We start from the raw sequence: 20,269 nt of genomic DNA on the forward strand, positions 1-20,269 counted from the left end.
CTATTATTTTAACACTGAGGTATCAGGTGCGTTTATAAATTCAATTTTGAAAATCATTTGGGAAGTGTCTCTTCAGAGATTATGGCGATGATAGAAAAGAATGCCAGTACTAAAGAAGCTTCTGTGCAAAAAATCAAAATCTTTATTTTTGAAAAGTCGGTACTACAGAAGCATACTACTACTGTCAATATAATTAAAGACAGTTAACCCATGTCAAAAAATTTGTTCTAGTTTTATAATGTTGTATTTGATCAAGGCATACCAATCAATATACAGTATTAACAACCTTCATACGATTTTCCAGTAGTAAAAACAGCTTTAGTAATTCAAATTATCTTCATTTCTTTAAAAAAACATGTATTTTTTATCACTGTCCTTAGAGGTTTGTATTCTTTACTACTCCTGGCATATTATCACTTGTCAATAAAGTTACCAAGCCTGATACAGTATCCACACTCCTTTGTCAGAGAGAACATAATGTGAAAAGAAATAATTTAACTGGGATAATAAAATTCTCTTTATTATTTCCATTTTGCATACATTCTTTTTTTAACCTGTTTTACAGAGAATCTGAAATAATTATTTTATGACCTTCTATTTTTTTTTTCAGAGCAGAACTATGTATAGCATTTCAACAACAATTTCAGATGCTAAATAAGACTGCTAAAACCAGAATACTTCAGCTATTTCACAGGATGAGTTAACTTACTTTGGAGGATGTAGAGTCACATTCCTGACAAATCCATCCATAGCCAGTCTGCTTAGGAGACTTTTTCAAGGGAGGGTCGAGGCAGCCAAAATGGTAGCAAAGTCTGCATTCGTCACACCTGCAACAGAAAAAAATCAAAATATCTATTTACATATTGATTTCATTTCTATAATATTTTAGATTGAGCTTCACTGATATTCTCAGCACAAGTTTTCCCGATCCACTGTCAAAACACAGAAAATCCATTTTCTCTAAGTGGTATTTTCAAACACAAACACTTCAAGTAGGTTCTGCTGAATTTGGAATATCTGATGTAGACACTCATATATCAACTTTGTCATAGTCACATATATAAGAGATTATTTAAGAGACTTGCAAAATAAAGAAAAAAAAAAAAAGTAAAACAAACCAGCTCAGTTTTTTGGATATTTCAATATAATTCAAGGTCATTTTCAGATTTTTGGGAGGTTTTTAGTTGGTGACTATATTGGTTGTTCATAGTTTTAAGACACCATTTTACTCATCTCATTTTTCAAGGCAAACCCAGCAATGTTCCCTCACATATCCAACAATTCAAGTTTAATTTACAACTACGAATTATATTTTTTTACACTAGAACAGTGTGGTTGAAAAATAAATGCACAAAATATTTTCTTATTTGCTTTGAATTTTCTGGAAAGCGGTGCTAATTTCACTGTGATCTTTCAGGTTTAAAAGTGCCCTATGTACAGAAAACACTTTTATGTTATTTTTTTAATTAAGCCTTTCCTTTGTATTTTGTACTATGTATGGTCAACATAAAAAGCTCAGAACATATACTAATAGTATAGCTGTTGTTCACCTATTCTCAATTTACCAGCATTGAAGAAATGCTACAGTATAACAAGTGCTTCATGAGAGGATTTTTAAATCAGTACAACAATATGCTGAAGAAGAGAAAGCTATTTCTAAAAGTAAATAAGAGATGTTCCTATATCCTGATGAACTTCACTTTATTTGCATACCTCCTGTATTCTTTTGTATGAAAAAGAAAGCTTTTTTCAAATTTACTTTGCAATATTCTCTTAATTAAATGCCATTAAACTCTGAATTAAAGTGATATAAAAATATAAATTATTCAAAAATAGGAAACAGACTGATGAAAACAGATATTTTCTAAGAAGTTCCCTACACTTTCTTTCTCTGCTTCCCTGGCCATCATTTTCTCCTCTACAAAACATGCAAACACAAAAATATATAAAAAAATTTGCAGTAGCAGCATGGCACAAGCATCATCAGATCAGAGGGATATAATTTATCAACAGAACACACGGTGCATCACAGGAGGATTTAAATAACAGAACACACTGCTGTATTAACAGAAGAAAATATTCATGTGACGTTTCTCCAAGGACAAGTCTCCAAATAAAAAGAAGTAACTGTTTTCTGATTATGATCGTTTAATCTAAATCAATACTTCTGTCCTTGTTCTCTGGGCTGAGCTTGCCAGGGAAGCCACCTGTTTTTAGCAGTTATATGTAAGACACAATAATTGCTAAAGGTGTTGCATGTACTGTTTTCCACTAAGCAGCTATTAAAAGCAATAATCTACCTATTGTCAGTATGCAGCATTGGACGGACATGGTTTTTATATTTTTACAAAGTAGGACCTACCAGATTATAATCTAGATACCTAGGATTGTTTAGTAATAACTAAATCCAGGACAAAGAAAACATTGAAAAAAAAAGGAAGCCATTCTCAGCTTTTAAAGACGTAAGAGTTCTAATGTAGAAATATATTATTTACAATCAGGAATATATGTATTTTTATTTCTTGTGAAAGGTGTATTAAAATAATAAAAAGGTTGAGAGCGGGAGATGAGACAGGTCACGCTCCTACATCCCAACAGCCTATTTGACCTTCAGCAAAAGATTAAGCCTCTTTTGAGCCTCAGTGTTATTATCTGTAAATGAATATATTTTTACTAACCATATATGTATCTAGAACCTTACTTATGTAAATGCTTGCATTTGAGCAGTCCTTATCAGAACTCCCCTTCTTGTAAACTGTTTGGGACCCCCTAACACAAAATAAAGCGTCACACTAATTCTGACTCACTTTGTGTATTTTTAGCGCTTAATCAAAAAAATCTACATCTGACTTCAAACAGTACTTAGATATTTTTTCTGAAGTGATTGTCTATAAACACAAGTGTTCATATCTTCAAAAGAAAATGTTTCTTCTTTAAAATTGCATTTTACCATCTCTTCTTATATCTTTTCCATTTTGTATCTAGAATGTGGTATTTCCTGACTGCACCTTCAGACACGTTTCAGAAGTAAAATGAGAGAGTTTGCAAGGCTGGGTTGAAATAACCAGAACATTATGAAATCAAATACAGTTCTGAAGGCACCTTTCTAAAGCTGAATGTCTTTAATATTTATTGTCATTAACTTTTATCACGTCAAAGTTGTCTTGTTTGGCAGAAGAAATACTGCATTTTCCCAGAATGAGTTAAAAATATCTGTATGAACGTTTTCAGATACTAATAGCTTCTATCTGCACCTGCGCAGCTGAGAAAATGCAAATAACAAAAGCTTATTTTCATGTATCAAAACATAAAAAGCTGCATGGTGATAAAAGCTATTTTTAAACACATCATACTGCTTTTTATTGGAATACAACTTCTGTATTGTGGCACAAATCCACTGATTCTGAAGTTCTCAGAGCATGATGTGGGGAAAATGGCCGAATACACACTGTACTGTGGTTATAGATGATGCCCTAGCTGTCCAGCAGCTCTCTGTCTGCTGAGACTGAACTGGGACCAAATGTGGAGCTTGCACACATCACATTGGCATTCTTAATTCCTAATTCTGATAGAAAACTTTACACCTAGGTTAAAATAGCACTAGTAAAGTGAGATTAAGCCCTCAAGTGTATACTATTACTTGTGTTCTTTTGTTTAGCTACATAGAAAATCCACTGTCAGAAGGAGAAAATAAGAAAGCGACACAAAATAAGCAGTACTTTCAACTTAATTAAAGAATGAAATTGTTGAGTCACAAAAGGTGTCATGCTGACAGTCTCACAGCCTTTCAGTAAATGCACTCAGAGATCAATCACAATACAGACATTTAGAGAGCAAAGGAGTCGCACGGCGCTTTCATTTACAAATATCATCCACTTCCAACCTGAAGATGGCTTAATAACACAAGTTAAACTATCAGGCTGGGCGGAGAAAGGAAATCACTTCGTCCATTTTACAGGTTCAGTTAAAATTTTTACCCTTGTGAATTCAAGGTCACATCTTCAAAACAGTCTGCAATCCAGCAAATATTTTATCTTGCTATTATTTGTGGATAACTTTTTTGTGGTTAAGCACATGATTTACAAACATAATTAAATGCACAGCCATCTTCAGTGGCCTGGCTAGCAGTTGTACCGAAAACTTTGTGAAAATAAAACCAGAGCTCCACACAAAGACAAGCTAACCTAACCTCATAAATTACCTCTAACTGACAGGTAATTGCTTACTATCAATGTTTTAACAAGCCTGAAATTACTTTATGCATCAAAATTAGAAATCACTGTGGTCCTCATTCCAGCAATTAATGAGGATAGATATATGTCCACTATATACTGAGAAAATGGAGTGTGAAGAAGAAAGGTGAATTCTGAAGGAGTGAGGTTAACGAATTAAAAAATAAGAAAACGTTTTTTACTTAAAAAAAGTATAAAATGCAGGTCAGCTACATCGTCACAGCAAGAAAGCTTGATTAAGCATTTGCATACCTAAAATATGTCTGATTTGTTCTTTAATAAAGTGATCTCCATCTGCTCATGCCCTTGGATTGTTTTTATTAGTTTTTTAGCAGTACAGCTGGCTGTGCTCAAGCCCTACATAACTCTGCATTTTCCTGTTCATAATTAACTAATTATGCTCTAATCAATAGTGTAGATACTGATTTTACAATGTAAATGAGATAAATGAGATAATGGCTGGGGTCAATCTCATTTTATTTACAAAGCCCAGCACACACATCCAATTTCATTACATTGCATCTACCTGCATAGGAGGGAGTCTTATCAGTTGGCCTGCAGAAGTCTTCCTGCAAGCACAGGGGAAAAGGACTTGAGCTTTTACAGAGGAGCAGTGAATGCAAAACCTGCCCATTGCTGGCACATTTGTAAGTCACTGGTTAATACCATCGAAAACCACAAAGAGCTGATTCAGCCAGAGTGAAGAAACCTATTTTGCATTCACAAGACAGCATCACCCATCTCTAGCTGTAAAAGTAATTACCTACATGTCCCTGAAACACAACATTAATAAGCTAATCTTTAAATACAACTTTCCAAATATGCTTCAGAGACTACAGAAAATCTCTCTTATGTACACACCATTGCCCATCGTCTGCAGTGTCATGTCAAAAGGTACCACGCTGAATAAAATTGCAAAATATAAGTGCTACTCCCCATTCATCGCAACAGCTTAGAAAGATTTACTATAATGGAAAAAAATATGTAAAACTTCGATACACTATTGAGAAACCATCATCACCATTAAAATTAGAGAATTTGTCATATAAGACTTACTCTGGCAAACTTCGAACTAATTAGAACAAAATGAGAAGTAATCAATCTAGAATTTTTAAACTCTCAGAGAACTGCATAGGTGTGCATTGGCTCACCCATTACCTGGAGGGATACAACATGATGGCTATTCCAGCACCTGTGAGGATTTAACCATTTAAATGCACCTTTCCTTGGCTTGTTCTGGACCTCATTTCTGAGTAAAGGCTCTTAACACCTCCAGAACAGATGCTGCTTCTCAGGCACTGGTCTCTCTCCCTTTAACCCCTTGATCCCAAGTGCTGGGCCCCTTTGAAACTGCAAACAGCTAGAGACACGCACGGGGGTTCATTTTAAATTCCAGCACATTTTGGGGTTCGGATGAACAACTTAAAACCCAGCTATGACAGTTGAAGGCACTGTCATAATTTTGATTCTTGTTAGTGTCTGTATGATAGATCAAATGGCACAAAAACCAGAGTAAGCCGATGTAGCTCAAGTGAATTCAAACCCCAGAACCAAGGTGATTGACTGGACTGGGGCAGGTGAGGAGTGCTCCTGTCACACCTTAATTGCAAACAGACCACAGAACTGATAAGTTCTGGGTGACAGGAATGAATACTATGGCAGGGGTTCTATCAGCAGCTCTTACATGTAATGTACACATTCCTCTACCTTTATGTAAAGAATAAAATTAAAGATCTAATGGTGACATAACTGAATAATATTATATTTAGTGCACTGTTATTAATGCTGTCCAAACAGTAAATTTATTGCACTTACTGAGGGAGGAGCCCAAAACAATAGTGCTATTTCTTTATGGAATATGTGGAAAACATTCTTCTTTTTAGCTTTTTTTTTCTGACAACTCTTGAAACAAAGTGAAGTGAAAATACATTTTGTATATTACCCTGCCATTCTACACCAAAACTCTTCAATTCAGCCCCACAGATTCCAACAGAAATTGCTTTTGTTTTGCTGTGACATGTCATAGGCCAAGCATAGACCACAAGTGATGCAGTGCTGTATTTAGACTCTAATTTAAAACATAAGGTCTAGATCCTTAGAAGCTCTTTTTTTTCTAGGCAGAATATTGCCAAAAGAGAAAAACATACTAAAGTATGAAATGGAAAAAGCTGTTTTTCCTCTTCCCGATTTTTGCACATTTTTCCTTGCCTACAAGGAGCATAACAACTCAAAATGGTCAAGTCACCTTGCTGTTTCTGTTCTAGAGAACAGTTTTAAGAAACCTTTAGCACCAGGATAATTTAATAGTCTTCTCACACAGGCCAGCCAAGCTTTATGGGACATGAGTACCAGGAGTGTGACAGATTCCAGCACTAAAATTCTTCCATGACTGCACTTGCATGCAATACTGAATATAAACCAGGATATAGCCTAATTATATAGCCTCTTCAAACACAGGCACTGGTTATCCTGAAAGGCTATCTCCAAAGATGCTCAAAATTCAACTGTATGTAATGCTATGGAACTTGATCTAATTTCAAAGTTAGATCTAACTTTGCAGTCAGTCCTGCTTTGAGTGGGGGCTGGAACAGACATCCTCTACAGGTTTTTTCCAACCTACTTCTTTCTCGATTATAATCTTTTCATAATTTTCATTTAAGTAAATGAAATACTCTTTCTGGGAAGAATAATGCTTATGGTATTGTACAAGTAATTAAAAGCCACACTCAAATTTCTATTTTGAACAATGCAATCATACAAAAAGGAAGTCCTTGACTTCCATAGTTTATAATGTTATATGAGACAGTAGATACTACTTCATTCTGTTATGCCTGGAAGACAGTGGCATGGATATTGCTGAAAGGTGAGAGAATATACCAGACTCAGGATGATTATTACATTCTGTTTTTTATATCCACCTACTACTGATGAAGACAGTGTATGGGCAAGAAGGACATACGGCCCGACAGAGCAGGATGACTTTACTGATCTTCAGCTAACAGTAGTTTCACGATGAACTACTTACACAGTTCTGGATGTGGGAAACTGTATAATCTCTAACTTACTCAACGTTCTGTCCAAACTCAAGGACATTAATAAAATTATTGTTTTTTCTCTTTAGTATAAAATAGTCTGGTGGAAAAGCCTTCATTCACTCAGAAGATCTGTGCTACATTTTTCAGCATCTGCTACATCAACTAATTTTTAAAGAAATCCTGTATTTAGCACTAGTTACAACACATAACAGCGTGAACTTCTATGGCTTTGACCTCTAAGCCGTTCTGCTTTTAAGTAAAAAAGGTAAAGAAAACATTCTACTTGCAAATTCAAAAGAAAAAAAAAACATTTTATCTAGCTTCTACTCCCCACCTCCACAGATGTTTATCATGACATAAACTAAACATCAAATACTTCATTTTAACAGAACTGAGAAATAGTGTCAATTAAAGCCCAAATGAGCAAAAGAAAATAAACATTAGTCTGGCAGACATTTGTGTAGCTAAATTTATTATGCTAAACCCCAAGCCGCCACCCCTCCTACTTAATTCATGCTTTTTACTATTAAAACAAACAAATAACCCCAAAAATCCAAAAACCTAACACTGATTATTTATGGGCAAGGAAGAATCTAAACTGGCTATTGTTATGTGACATTCCTGTGTAACCCAGATTTTTTCTGAATGGTCAACAAGTCACCTGTTTCATGAACTGTACACATTTGCGTGTACACAATCAATCATAACAACACTATAAAGAAACTTTATTTACTATACCTGCAAGTGAAAAGCTTCCTTTCAGCAAGAAATGCTCACTTCTCTCTCTCTCATAGTAATTAAAAACTATAAAACACACAAGTTTGATAAATTATCTTCCAAAATAAAGGGCCCACATATACAATGGGAGTGTTTACATCAACATGTAAACAGTATGTCAAGTGTGTTTGCTTTTGTTATCATACAGTTACAGTATAGAACTTATATTTACAGTATTTTTAAGTTTAAATTAAGTACTTCTGTGAAGACAATACCTCCAAGACATGTATTAAGATACTGCTACACAAATTAGAATTCTCAAAAAAGTCCAAAATATTTTCTTTCTTGGTAAAACCAGGAAACTCTGAAAGAACAAGGATAACCCCCCTGACAAACTGAAGAGTATAAAATTTAAGAAATGTATTAGCAAAAGCTGCGTTCGTTTTTCTGAAGTACATTCTAGTCGTAATACATGACTGCACCTATAGTGCCATTCTCAGGTATTCAGACTAGTAACTATACTGAATGGTGTGCTGTTCGTGAACTACTAGAGAAGTCTATTATAGTTTTGAATATTGCCAAAAAACTTCTTTCAAAAGGTGAAATATCAAGTGTTAACATCTGGCTTTCCAGAAAAGAGGCAAATGACATAGTAACTCATAGGAATGAGAGAGAGATATTCAAAACTAAACTAAAACCTAATGTAAAAAGAAAGTGCCAAAGAAGGAACAAAATCCTACAAAGAAGTTGTACTGGGGAACAACCATAGGAAATCTCCTTGGAATATTAAGCATGCTCATGGGAGTATCAATACTCAAACAATTTTTAACACACATTAATCTGTCCTTAAAATCCTCCAACAGCAGAGATTGCTCAAGTTCCCTAACAAATTTCTGTAGTGCAATTATTCTCATTGTTAGAAAAAAAAAAATTCTATTGCCTAACCCAAATCATCTTCCTACAATTTAACTTATTTTTGGTCTGACGAGATTTGAAGAACTCCTTTTTTCCATTCTTTGCAGCAACTTCTCTCATTTTTGTACTAATTTAGGCTGTTTGAAGAGAGATTCCCCAGTCTTCTCTAATTTAAGAAATCCAACCATTACAAGCTTTTCTAGTCATTTATGTCTCCTGTAGTCTTCTTACCATGTAATTCAGTTACCTTTGGACTGTCTCTATGTATTTCTTGCCAAAGCAGCCAGCATATGCTGAGGCTTTTCCAGGGGTGAGACAGTAGTCTTCTGAATATTCAGGAGGAGTACTTTCATGTGCTAAATGTAACACCTCACACCTCTCTTTGGACATCTCGGGTATGATCAATTTGATTCATGATCAGTTTGTGATTCAGAGTCCCAAATACCTTCTTTTTTGAAGATGTATCTCCTAACTAGTTACTCTTTGTATCTTAATCATGTAGTAAACAGTGATTTGCCTTTTCCTTTACTGTACTGCATGCTCTTTCTGAATGCTTTCCTAAAATTTCATTTTTAATTCTAACACTGTAGTGCATCACATTATTCTGGCATCACCTGCAAATGTAACCAAACACTTTACCCCAGCACCTAATACACTAGGGCAAAAAATAACAAAAAATATAATACTGAATCCAGGAGAGTTCTGAGTGGAACCCAATGAGTGGAATATCATTCCAGTTCGACAGTGTGTCCACAGTAATTAGTGTATTTTTCTAATCAGCTACATATTTTATTGCAGCTTAATTAACAGACTATTTCTCTAGCTTCTTTAGCAGAATGCCACACACAAAAGTATTTTTAAAGTCTTAATAAAGGCAAGATATGCTACATTTACCATTCTCTCCTACTTACAATACCTAGACTGTGTTACTGATCATAAATCACAGTAAACATTACTTGCTTTTTCCACCCCCACTCCCTAAAGTCAGCATGACATATGGGCAAACACCTTTTTTAGCACAGCATTTGGATATAACTTTTTACTTCCAGAATTCTGGACAAGTGGTCACCAAGATTTGTCCTTTCTTCCTAAAACAGATTAATGGATTCTTAAATAATAGAATCCTGCACTAACACCTATTTCCTAGTAGCAAATTGCTTTATTTTTAAGGTGTCTTTGTGTGCCTTGCCAACACAGAGTGGTAAGCATTTCCAGTTATTCAGACAAAAATCTTACTCTGTTATCATCCCATCCCCTTTTTAAAACAAAACGACGTGTTAGACATCAGGTTAATTTTATTTAATATAATATCCAAACACGAAATGCCCTGGTAAGATATGACTTGCAGATAAGGATACACAAATTTGTATATTTCTCCTATTACTTATTACAGCATTTAATTTCTTTCTTATATTTAAAAAATATTTTCAAATAAAAATGTGCCTTGATAGATGACAAAAACCACCATATCTCAGGAAATCCAAAGGTTATATGTCATAAAGTTACAAGTGTGATTGAATTTAAGCAGAATTTTTCCGAGCAAGTTCAAGATGAAAACGATGAAGATGCCACCACACTGCTACTGTAGATTTAAGAACTGGATCAGTACCATTTTGTAGATCAACATAATATGTCTGCATCTACCGGGATATATGTGGACGAAGATGAAGATCTCAGCTGTCATGCTGTGTGATCAGTTCTTCATTCCTTCCCCAACTTATTATACATAACAATTTCATACTTGTATTGTGAGGAGATAAGCTTGTCCTGAACACTGCCAGAGAAGTAAGCCAAATAAAACAAGAGTCTGCATATACTCAAACTTTTCTTTTTCTTAAAAATATTTCAGAAAGCAATATAGGTATAGTTCTATTCACTTGAATGTCTGAAGTCAGAAACAATTAGTTCATACTAATAAGCATAAAATCAATTTTTCCGTGGCAAATCTATTCCTTCAGGATAGTAAGTGTCAAGTGTTTTACAGGTCTCATTATTAGTGAACATTTCTTTTTCTTAAGGAAACAATCCTTTTTACAGTAAGGTCTATGTACAACACGGTGTTCTATATAGAAATGTTCTTATTAAACTGCATATAAGTAGAGCGGCAGGAGAATTGCAAACCGTTGCTCATTTCTTTCAGTATCATCATAGAGGAACGCACAATATTTAAGTCCCACAGGCTTCTGTCACTCTTCAGTGAATCCAAGCATTGTATAACATCATTTGCCAACGAAGCACAGGGGAAAAAGACATTACTTAATAGGACAATTCTGACAAGACATTTATCCAGGATTTTTCAACAATGCACATACGAAATGTTCCTGATTAGTGCAAAAAATTGCAGGCAAATTAACTACCTTGTCAGTCCAAATAACAAACCAATCAATTACAGTCTATCCAAGCCTGACAAGCAAACTCAACTTTTTGTCATAATAAGCTTATAGTAGAGACAAGGTAGCTGTTCTCCTTTACTTTAGGTACTCTATTGAGAGCTTTATCCACATCTAAAAATCATATTATAAAAGGCTTCCACGATTGCCTCCGAGGATGAGTTGTGGCAGAGTTGTGTCTCATGAAGGGAATCTACACAGTAAAGTGATAAGAAAAAAATATTAACATTGAAAGATCATAGCAGCTCTGCTCTGTCTTATGAAACATTTTAACATCACACTAAATTCAAGCAATGTGTATGCTCAGATCCAAATACTTTAAGACCCTCATACCAAACTTCCAAGAGTCTCTAAGTATTAAAACATTAAACTGAGTTAAGTCTAGCATCCTTCAAACTTTTTCTCAATATAGCTCAAAGAACAAATGCAGTCCACCAGAAGACAGAGAAGACTTTTTTTTCCCCTTTTTTTTAAAAAAAAAAATCATAAAAGTAACAATTTAATACCAGTAGGCTTGAATGTGAAGCTAGCATTTTCCTCGGATTTGAAACCCACACAAATGCAGCTATGGGACTGACTACATGACAAGCACAAACAACGTGGGTATTGTGTTACAACCTTAAAAAAATGCGTGTTTCATAGAACAGCATTTGAGAGAAAAATCGGTCTTAGCATCAGCATTAAGTAAGGGAGGGTTTCTTTCATAATGCAATTAAATAATTTAGTACATAGGAAGCTTTAGTCACTTTTGAAACAATGTCTTTATGTCTTTGAGGCAGTAATTCAAAAGTCTTCACGGCTTTTTTTTCCTACTTGTACTTCCTGTCTTTTGACACTCTCATGACATATCTACTTTTCAAGGATGCTTTTTTCAGACTCCACAATTTTAAAGTGCTGATTCTCTAAACACTGTAAAAAACTACTTGCAATACAGCAAATTAATGTAATTCATAGCACTGCGAGATCTTTTAAGCAGAAAAAATCCATGTTGTCTTTAAGCTGTGCTGGCATAGCAAATACACATCAATTTCCAAAGACTGACCTATATAAAGTCTCCACTGCATTTGTTTTGTTTTCTACTTTGAAATGTATTAAAGTAGAATTGTAAATAAAAAGGAATTCTAAACTGCTGTCCTGTTCTCATAAAACAAAAAATAATCTGATGAACAGGAGCAATAGTGTTGCCACATGTTCCAACCACAGTTCTTTGCAAACTAATTTTAATTTTGAGTGTAAGGATTTTGAGTCTAAGAATTAGAGGGACAGCAAGGAAGTAGCAGATATAAATTCATTACAATTCTCACTTCATCTCTTACTCAGGACACGATTAGAATTTTAAATCAGGTGTCCTGAACTGCAATACTAGAGTCCAATTTGTAACTTTTTAAGAAAAATGAAGAAAAGCTGAGCTGTAAAACAGAACCACTTTTAATAGTCATCTTATTACAATCCTCTTCCTTTAGTGAGTGCAACTGGTTTTGTTCTGATCAGCTCAGAGCGAGTAAAGTTGACATTAGTGCACATTCAAGAATAGAAACATGAAGGGTGGCATCAGCAAACAATCTGAGACAAGCTCAAGGTCTTTGTGCCACCTCTGTCCTCTCAGCAACATTATGAGTAACTGCAACTGCACTATCAGAGGCAGCTCATCAGAATGTGACAGCCTGTGCCCCATCTGGGCTTACAAGGTTTGGACATGAATACAGTGATCTATATTTTTAATACAAGTTTTTCTTTCTGTTTCTCAAAATGAGTGTGTACATATATTTACACACATATATATGTATGTATATGCACTCACATATATGTAAATGTACATATAATTGTACTCTTATTTATATAAGTTTATATTTAGAAATTATTTTATGTAACTACATAAAACTACATTTATGAAAACATGTTTTTATATAAGAAACAAACTTCATAGCTAAACTAATACAATACTAAGTTAAAATTTAACAATAGGCTCAGAAATTGAAGTAACAAAAGACAAACAAGGCTCACAGAGGAAAACTGTAACTATAGAGCAAAGCTAAGATCCTAATTTTTTGTAGTACTTTAGGTAAGGCTGTAAGAACACAAGCATCAAGTGGGAAGTGAAAGTAACCTACACCTGCACTGGTGATTCCAATAATATTTCTGTGCATTGCATTTTTATTGATAACATATAAAGAAATTTTTAAGAATATTATAATATTTACTGACACATTAACGTTAATATACTTTTTATATGGCTGGACAATTTTTCCATTTCTGCTCTTTTAAATTTGACTTGAGATTATTCATTTTACATGATTTAGCATTATCTTCGCCCCTCTCAAATTTAAATATTATTTAGTTAAGTATTATTAAGTTAAACTGACTTTGTTTAAACACAACTCTAACCAGCAACAGATTGTTAGAAGGAACATAAGTGGATAAATACAATACTTTATTAAGCTTGTAACCCACAAACTCATCTGGTAACTTACTACGGATTCTGGAAAAATACTTACTAAAAATTTCTCCCACACTGATGACATTTCTCCTGTTTCATTCTTTGCTTTTCTCCCACCCTTATGTACCATTTCCCAACCTTCCCTCATCCAAAGAACTGCTCCCTTTCCTACACATCCACTTGAATTCCTACTGACTGCAGTACCCAGAGCTGCCCGTGATGTCTTGCATTTTTGGTCTTAGTTGGGAAAGGAGTTCACTGAACACAAAGATCTGAAAGAAGGACAGTGAGCAAAACTGACCAGCTTTCATTTCTCCCCAGCAGACAGAACAAATAGCAGATAGAAAAAGCATCTCCTTCATTCCAGGACAAATATAACTACGAAAGCCCTTCCTTCAAGTTTTGGTACAAAAAGAGAGAAACACATCACCCTTTTCACTTCTCTTCCCTGTAATCTGCTCTTCAGTTAAGTAAATATTACGTAATGGGGGACGTGGGTCTACGAATATGTGCAAATTTCCTTTTCAAAGGAATCTACAGCACAAGAACCCCCCCAAATTATTTCAATACTTGCTACCAGAATTGCTAAAGGCCCTCTTTGTTTTTGTAACCATTACTGGAAAGTGCAAATCGCATACAAATGTAATGCTTATGTTAGTAGTTTTGATCCTTGTTCTTTTTTAGCCATTTTAATACTTGCTTTCATCAGATAAATACCCATTGTGAGAACAATGTTTTTGGCTGTTACCTGGGAACAAGTAAAATACATTTGCAACCATAACGGAAGCTCAGTTTATCTTCAAAGATCTGAAGGTAGGAAACTGCTTCAGTATACCTTACCAATTCTGAAACATGAGGACCCTCTCACCTAGCAAGTCTGTCAAGCCTAAAGAGGTATTTGGAAACTTGAATGAAGTAAGATGGTAATGAAAGAGGGAAAACAGAGCTATTTAATTACAGCTATTTAATTATAGAAGAAGTGCTGACAAAAATCAGTTTTAGAAAGCAAGGAACCATATCTGCAGTAAACATCAAACCATCTGTAAGTGATACAAGTTATACGCATTTTTAAAATTCAAGCTGCTCAAGGTACAGCCCCTCATCCCAGGAATTAATGTGTACTCATAACTCCATTAAGTGGATGAGAGCTGCAGAGCTCTTTAGTGGAAAAAAATAAAAAAGCAGACCCCCAAAACAATGATGAGCAATGTGTCTTCTAGACACTGTTAATTACTTCAATTTTTCTCAGTACTGATCAAGTAAAAAATATTAATAAATGCTTCCTGAGTGGTTACAGATTTCTATTTGCTAATATACACACTGATTAGTCTGTAAATAAGTTATCTGCAGGACAAAAGATCACAGAACCTGAGGTACCACTGGAATAGAAAAGCTCTGCTTCCTTCTAATAACTGGCACACTGGAGTGTAACTAGTGACACTTAGAGCTGGTCACTGCATAAATGAGGTAAACAAATCAGACTAATCAGTAGTCTCGATTTACAGAATTCTGTTTTCCAAGTACCACTATGCTCACTTTGAAACAAGAACACATTTTCAAACCATTTCAAAGCCTAGAAGAAATAATATATCCTATACAAAAGATTAAATAGAATATTGCTATCACATATGTGAAAACGTTTTATTTGGTAATATAAGTGTCATTTTCCATCACTCTGCACTGTCTTTATGAATACAAGCTTCTGAGAACCTATGAAAAACATTTCTCTCAATACACTCAATACTCTACATGAAACCCAGCTTTCTCTTTTAAGAGACTGCATTTACAGACCTTGCCACAACAAGGTCCTTGATGTTATCGAAGCAATTTCAAGATACTTTAATCATTGGCAAAACTCAGTAACCTGACAAGAGAAATTTGGTCCAGGAAGATTTCGGTAACTTAAAAGGAAGGTTATTGACTGATGTAATTTCATTTGGATGTGACTGAATCCAATTGATCTGGCTTTTGCAATGCATATCTCCGCTCTGCAGCTGTTCCTATCTGATTCTGCGTGCAAGTGCAAGGAGTGACTGACTATCCCTTTCCACTTCAAGCAAAACTCTTCCTTCCTCCTGCTATTATTTTGAATGAACACATGAGGAGAGCATTTTCAAGTTTAATCTCTGTACTGACTGTAAGGAAAAATATACTCAATTGAATGCCAACCCATGAATTCAATTGAATCTTGTGGTTGCTAGCATATTCATTACATAGTTAGAAAAACAAATCATAGAACATACTTCATTATTATTATTATCATCCTAAATACTGAGTTAGGGCTTGTATAACACAAGGTCAAATGACAGCACAAAACTAATTCTCAACCCCAACTGCACAATATTATGTAATCTACACTTTAACAGATTGTACGTATTTTCAGTTGAGTACTTAGATGCATTCAAAAGAAAAAAAAAAAGAGCATAATAACTTAAAACCAGACTATGACATGTATGAAATCATATCTTCCCATCCAAGTTTGGTTTACAGCAGTTTTAACAAAAGTGTACCAGTATGAACATCACAATTGAAGTTAAGTTTAAACAGCATAAATCTTAAAGAAATTGTGGTATAGATGGGAAGTTTAAAAAGCCTTTAAGGGAAATGAGCGGGCCACTGTCCCCAGATGGTGTTCATGCAGGTTGCTGCTCTGCTAAATATCAGACACCTTGTTTAGATTACATCAGAATTAAGGAGAACTAAGGCGGGCACTGACGCACACCTCAGACCACAAGTGATCTACACGCATCAGTGTATTCTTTAACAAAGATATTTTCTCCAAAATTCAGTACAGCTATTACAAATTGAGTCATTTTGTCTCACCATTCAGGAAGCCATCTTATTCAGATACTTGGATAACTGAATATTGATGAATAATGTAATCATCATTATATGATCATGAACTATAACTGAATCAGGATGTGGCAACAGATGTTGTCACCAACATGTAGCTGGCAGGTCAGCTTTTTTAAGATTACAAAACAGAATTTCATGAAGGTGTCTCAGTTTAATTACTAATTAATTGAATTACTAGTAACTGGAATATAAATTCTAAATGTTAGGTCTAACTGCTGCCTGTAAAAAGGTGTTGCTTCAAAAATAAGCCTTTTGCAGAGATTTAAAAAGACATCAAGGCCTCAGTTTTAATATAAAACAGAATTTATATTTACAAAAATATTTTAACATACTAAACTGCTTTATACTCTCCTGTTTAAATGACTGAGTCATCTTCCTCAATACACTGTGATGCAGGGCAAATTTATCAATGGAACATTAGTACAAATAAGCCAACAGTAACTGTGTTATAAAGTCAGTAAGATAAAATGCAACTGAAATTGACCTGAAATAGTGGAGCACAGTAGCTTAATGCACCATCTCCAACATAATGCTTTTACCACATGCACACTTTTTCTCAGTTTGTATGCTGTCTTGGTTGTGAAAGTGAACAGATGGGAAGTCTTATTAAATGCATATCTACCCTGACAGAGAAGTTACATATTATATTCAATTATTTCTCCCAACAAGATGGATGTAACATGCAAAAATGTCAAAGCAACAAAAGAAAAAGGGAAAGGCGATGTAAGCACAGAAATTTAAAAAGCTATTTTATCTACAGAAGTATACACCAATTTAAAGACAGAATTGTATAATTTTGAATTATGTGAAAGCTGGTCATTTAAATGAAAACTTGGTACTTCTTAAATAACTGAAACATAATTTTCAAAATACTTCTGATCCCCTAAGTAAGTATATATACAATTTGAAAAGTAAAACTTTGCTTTGTAAGAAAGCCATTTGGTATTTCCTCACACAGACAGGGGTTTATTTCCCCCTTGTTTATTTCATGAAAGTGGAATGAAGTGAAACAAAACAAATTAGGAAAACTTTTCGCTGCAGAACTAAGTTGGCCTTTACTTACTCAGCCCTAGTCTTAGGCTGACTGCACACACAAAACATGCTTGACCAACTAAACATGACTAGTTGGCCTTAGGACAAAACAGCGAGCTTTCCCCCTGATTAGATAGGAAATTTTTCTTAAGTTTTAAGACTTTTGAGGGTCTTACAGTGCCAGGAACATTTGGGCTGCTCTGAAGCAGCGTTTTGTCCCAGACATGCCCATAGAATCCAATCGTCAGCATCAACCACCACTTCACCTGCCTGATCCCCAAGCAGGCTGAAAAGGCTTCAGGTTCTGTTGATGATAATAGTCACAGAGTATCTTTCCAGTAAAATTATCTCTTGCATAAACTGTGTGTAATTAAGACTTGATCTATCACTAAAGTAAGTCAACTGCATAAACTCAATAAAAATGTTTATATTTTATATATTACACAAACTCTTATTATAAATATTGTCATTCACTGTAAGAACAGTGTGTTCTTTCTTAACTACTACACAAATATACTAACATACCACTAATCTTTCTGATGATAATACTACTTTAGATTTTATTATTTTGTTTGTTTCTTTAAAGAAAATGAGATGAAGGAATTTTCAGTGGGTTGCCTTTTTATCATTGGGGTGAGATGACTTTCGAAAAGATAATCTGAATTTCATTGTAATGTCTAAATTTTAACACTCGACAGTCACCACCAGGTGAGCCAAATGCGAAGCCACTGGACTGCATGGTTTTCATGATGCTGTTAATGAAAATGCATGGCTAAGCCGCTGAGTTAGCCATCAGCTATTAATGGTGTATTGATAATGGTGAAGCATGTAGAACCTCCCTTGTGAATTCAATATGTTAAAATCTAAGCATGACTATTAGAGCACCACAAAACAAGCCAAAGTAGGAATCCTGGTTTCCCACTCAGCTGCTCTTTAAAGCACGTGTCTAATAATAAGGTTGAGCTGTCCCACTGCAAGTAACAGGCTTCATGTAATTATATTAGTCTGATCAGTCTAAAACACAGATTCAGGGCTAACAAGTATTTTTTCTAACTTTTTAAAGTAATTTCTTCTTCAATACATCTATAGGTTTTTTTCCTGACAAAACTCCCACTCCTAGAAACAAAACTATAACAGTTCTATTGTGAGCCACTCAAATCTCTAATGCATCACGCAGAGCCTCTTCACCAAACTGCTGTATATCATAGCCCAGGTTAAAATCTGTGATGCACTTGCTGCTATGGCTGAGATACGTGGAAATCAATTAAGATCAGGTTTTATTTATAGTTTAGATTGAGAAGATTAATGGCACTACTGAAACTTTATTGCTTATTGGAACATTGTGTCTAGAGAACAAAGGGAGGTCTAAGTGCAGTCTCTTATCACTGTTACGGTTTAAAAATTACAGAAGAATTTACTACTTCTTCATCACAAATGCTACAAAAAGCTGTATCATAGCTTTGGAAGAGGAAACCTTGACTTGTCAAAGAAACTGCTAGGCAAAATCCTGCAGGTGGCTGTCACAAAAGGGAAGGTTATCAAGCGAGAAAGGGATGATTTTTAATAGAAAAGTCACTCAGAGCTCCGAGAAACACATCATCCCATTGTGCAGGAGACAAGGAAATACAGTAGCAGGTCTGTTTGCTTAAGCAAGAGACTTCTTATTCACCTAGATTAGCAAAATGAGTGGTGGTAACATACAGGATATGGAAACACATAGAAGTTACACAGGAGCAGTATTAAAGGTTGCTTGAGTACTTAGGGACCAAATTCAGAAGGCAATGCCCCAGATGAACCCAGTAAGAAAGATGTTCTACAAGAATGTTAGCAGTTAAATGAAGTCCAGAGAACACACAGATCGTATTTGAACTGGTAGCACAGAAGGGGCTGATGTACTTGATGCCTTTGTGCTCAATGCCTTGGTCTGCACAGTGAAACTCTGCTCTCAGACTTCCATGCCAGCCAGCATGACCTGGGAAAAAGGAGGACAGCCAACAGCAGGAAAGTAATGAGTCAGGGTCTATTCTGTCTGAATGTATTCAAATCCACAGGGATTATCCAATGGTTCTGAAAGGGATGCTTGTTGCCTCTGCTGAGCTCCTGTGTAAGATCTAAGAAATGTCGTTACAACCAAGGCAAGTCTCTGACAACTGAAACTAAGACATGCCCTTTAATAAAAGGTATTAAGTAGGTCCTAGGATATCACAGGCTGGTCAGACTCACCTCTGCCCTAGGAAAGATCAAGAAGCAGGTCCTCCTGGGATCCATTTTCAAACATGTGAAGGGATGAAAATAACCCAGAGCACTCAAAAAAGATTTATCCCGGGTGAAGGGGTTGCTTATATTTGAATAACCTTACTGCCTTCTAAGATGAAGTGATTGGCTACATGAATGAGGGAAGAGCAGTCATGCTAACATAGCCGAGCATATTCAGCGCAAGGCTTTTCACACAGTCTCCTACGGCATTTCATTACTAAGGACAAGGCTAGATGAATGGGTTGAATGCCAGCTGGACTGCTGGGCTCAAAGAGCAGCAGACAACAGCTTGAGATCATGATGATGTCCAATAGCAGACGAAGTACCACAAGGGGTGATTTTGGGGCTAATATAGTTCATTAAAAAATCATCATATGAAACAAAATTCACCCTATGCAA

General features: G+C 35.2%; 1 protein-coding gene across 1 annotated transcript in view; it reads right to left on the minus strand.

The window, feature by feature from the left end:
* PHF14 (PHD finger protein 14) overlaps positions 1–20,269 on the minus strand; it is a gene marked incomplete at its 3' end in the record, with an annotated part of 165,348 nt that overhangs the window by 51,828 nt on the left and 93,251 nt on the right. Inside the window, exon 17 of the mRNA XM_080340474.1 lies at positions 710–827. Coding sequence (XP_080196600.1) covers positions 710–827 — 118 coding nt within the window. The remainder of the gene's footprint in view (positions 1–709; positions 828–20,269) is intronic.

This window comes from Nesoenas mayeri (assembly GCF_963082525.1).
Source record: "Nesoenas mayeri genome assembly, chromosome: 2".
NCBI lineage: Eukaryota > Metazoa > Chordata > Aves > Columbiformes > Columbidae > Nesoenas > Nesoenas mayeri.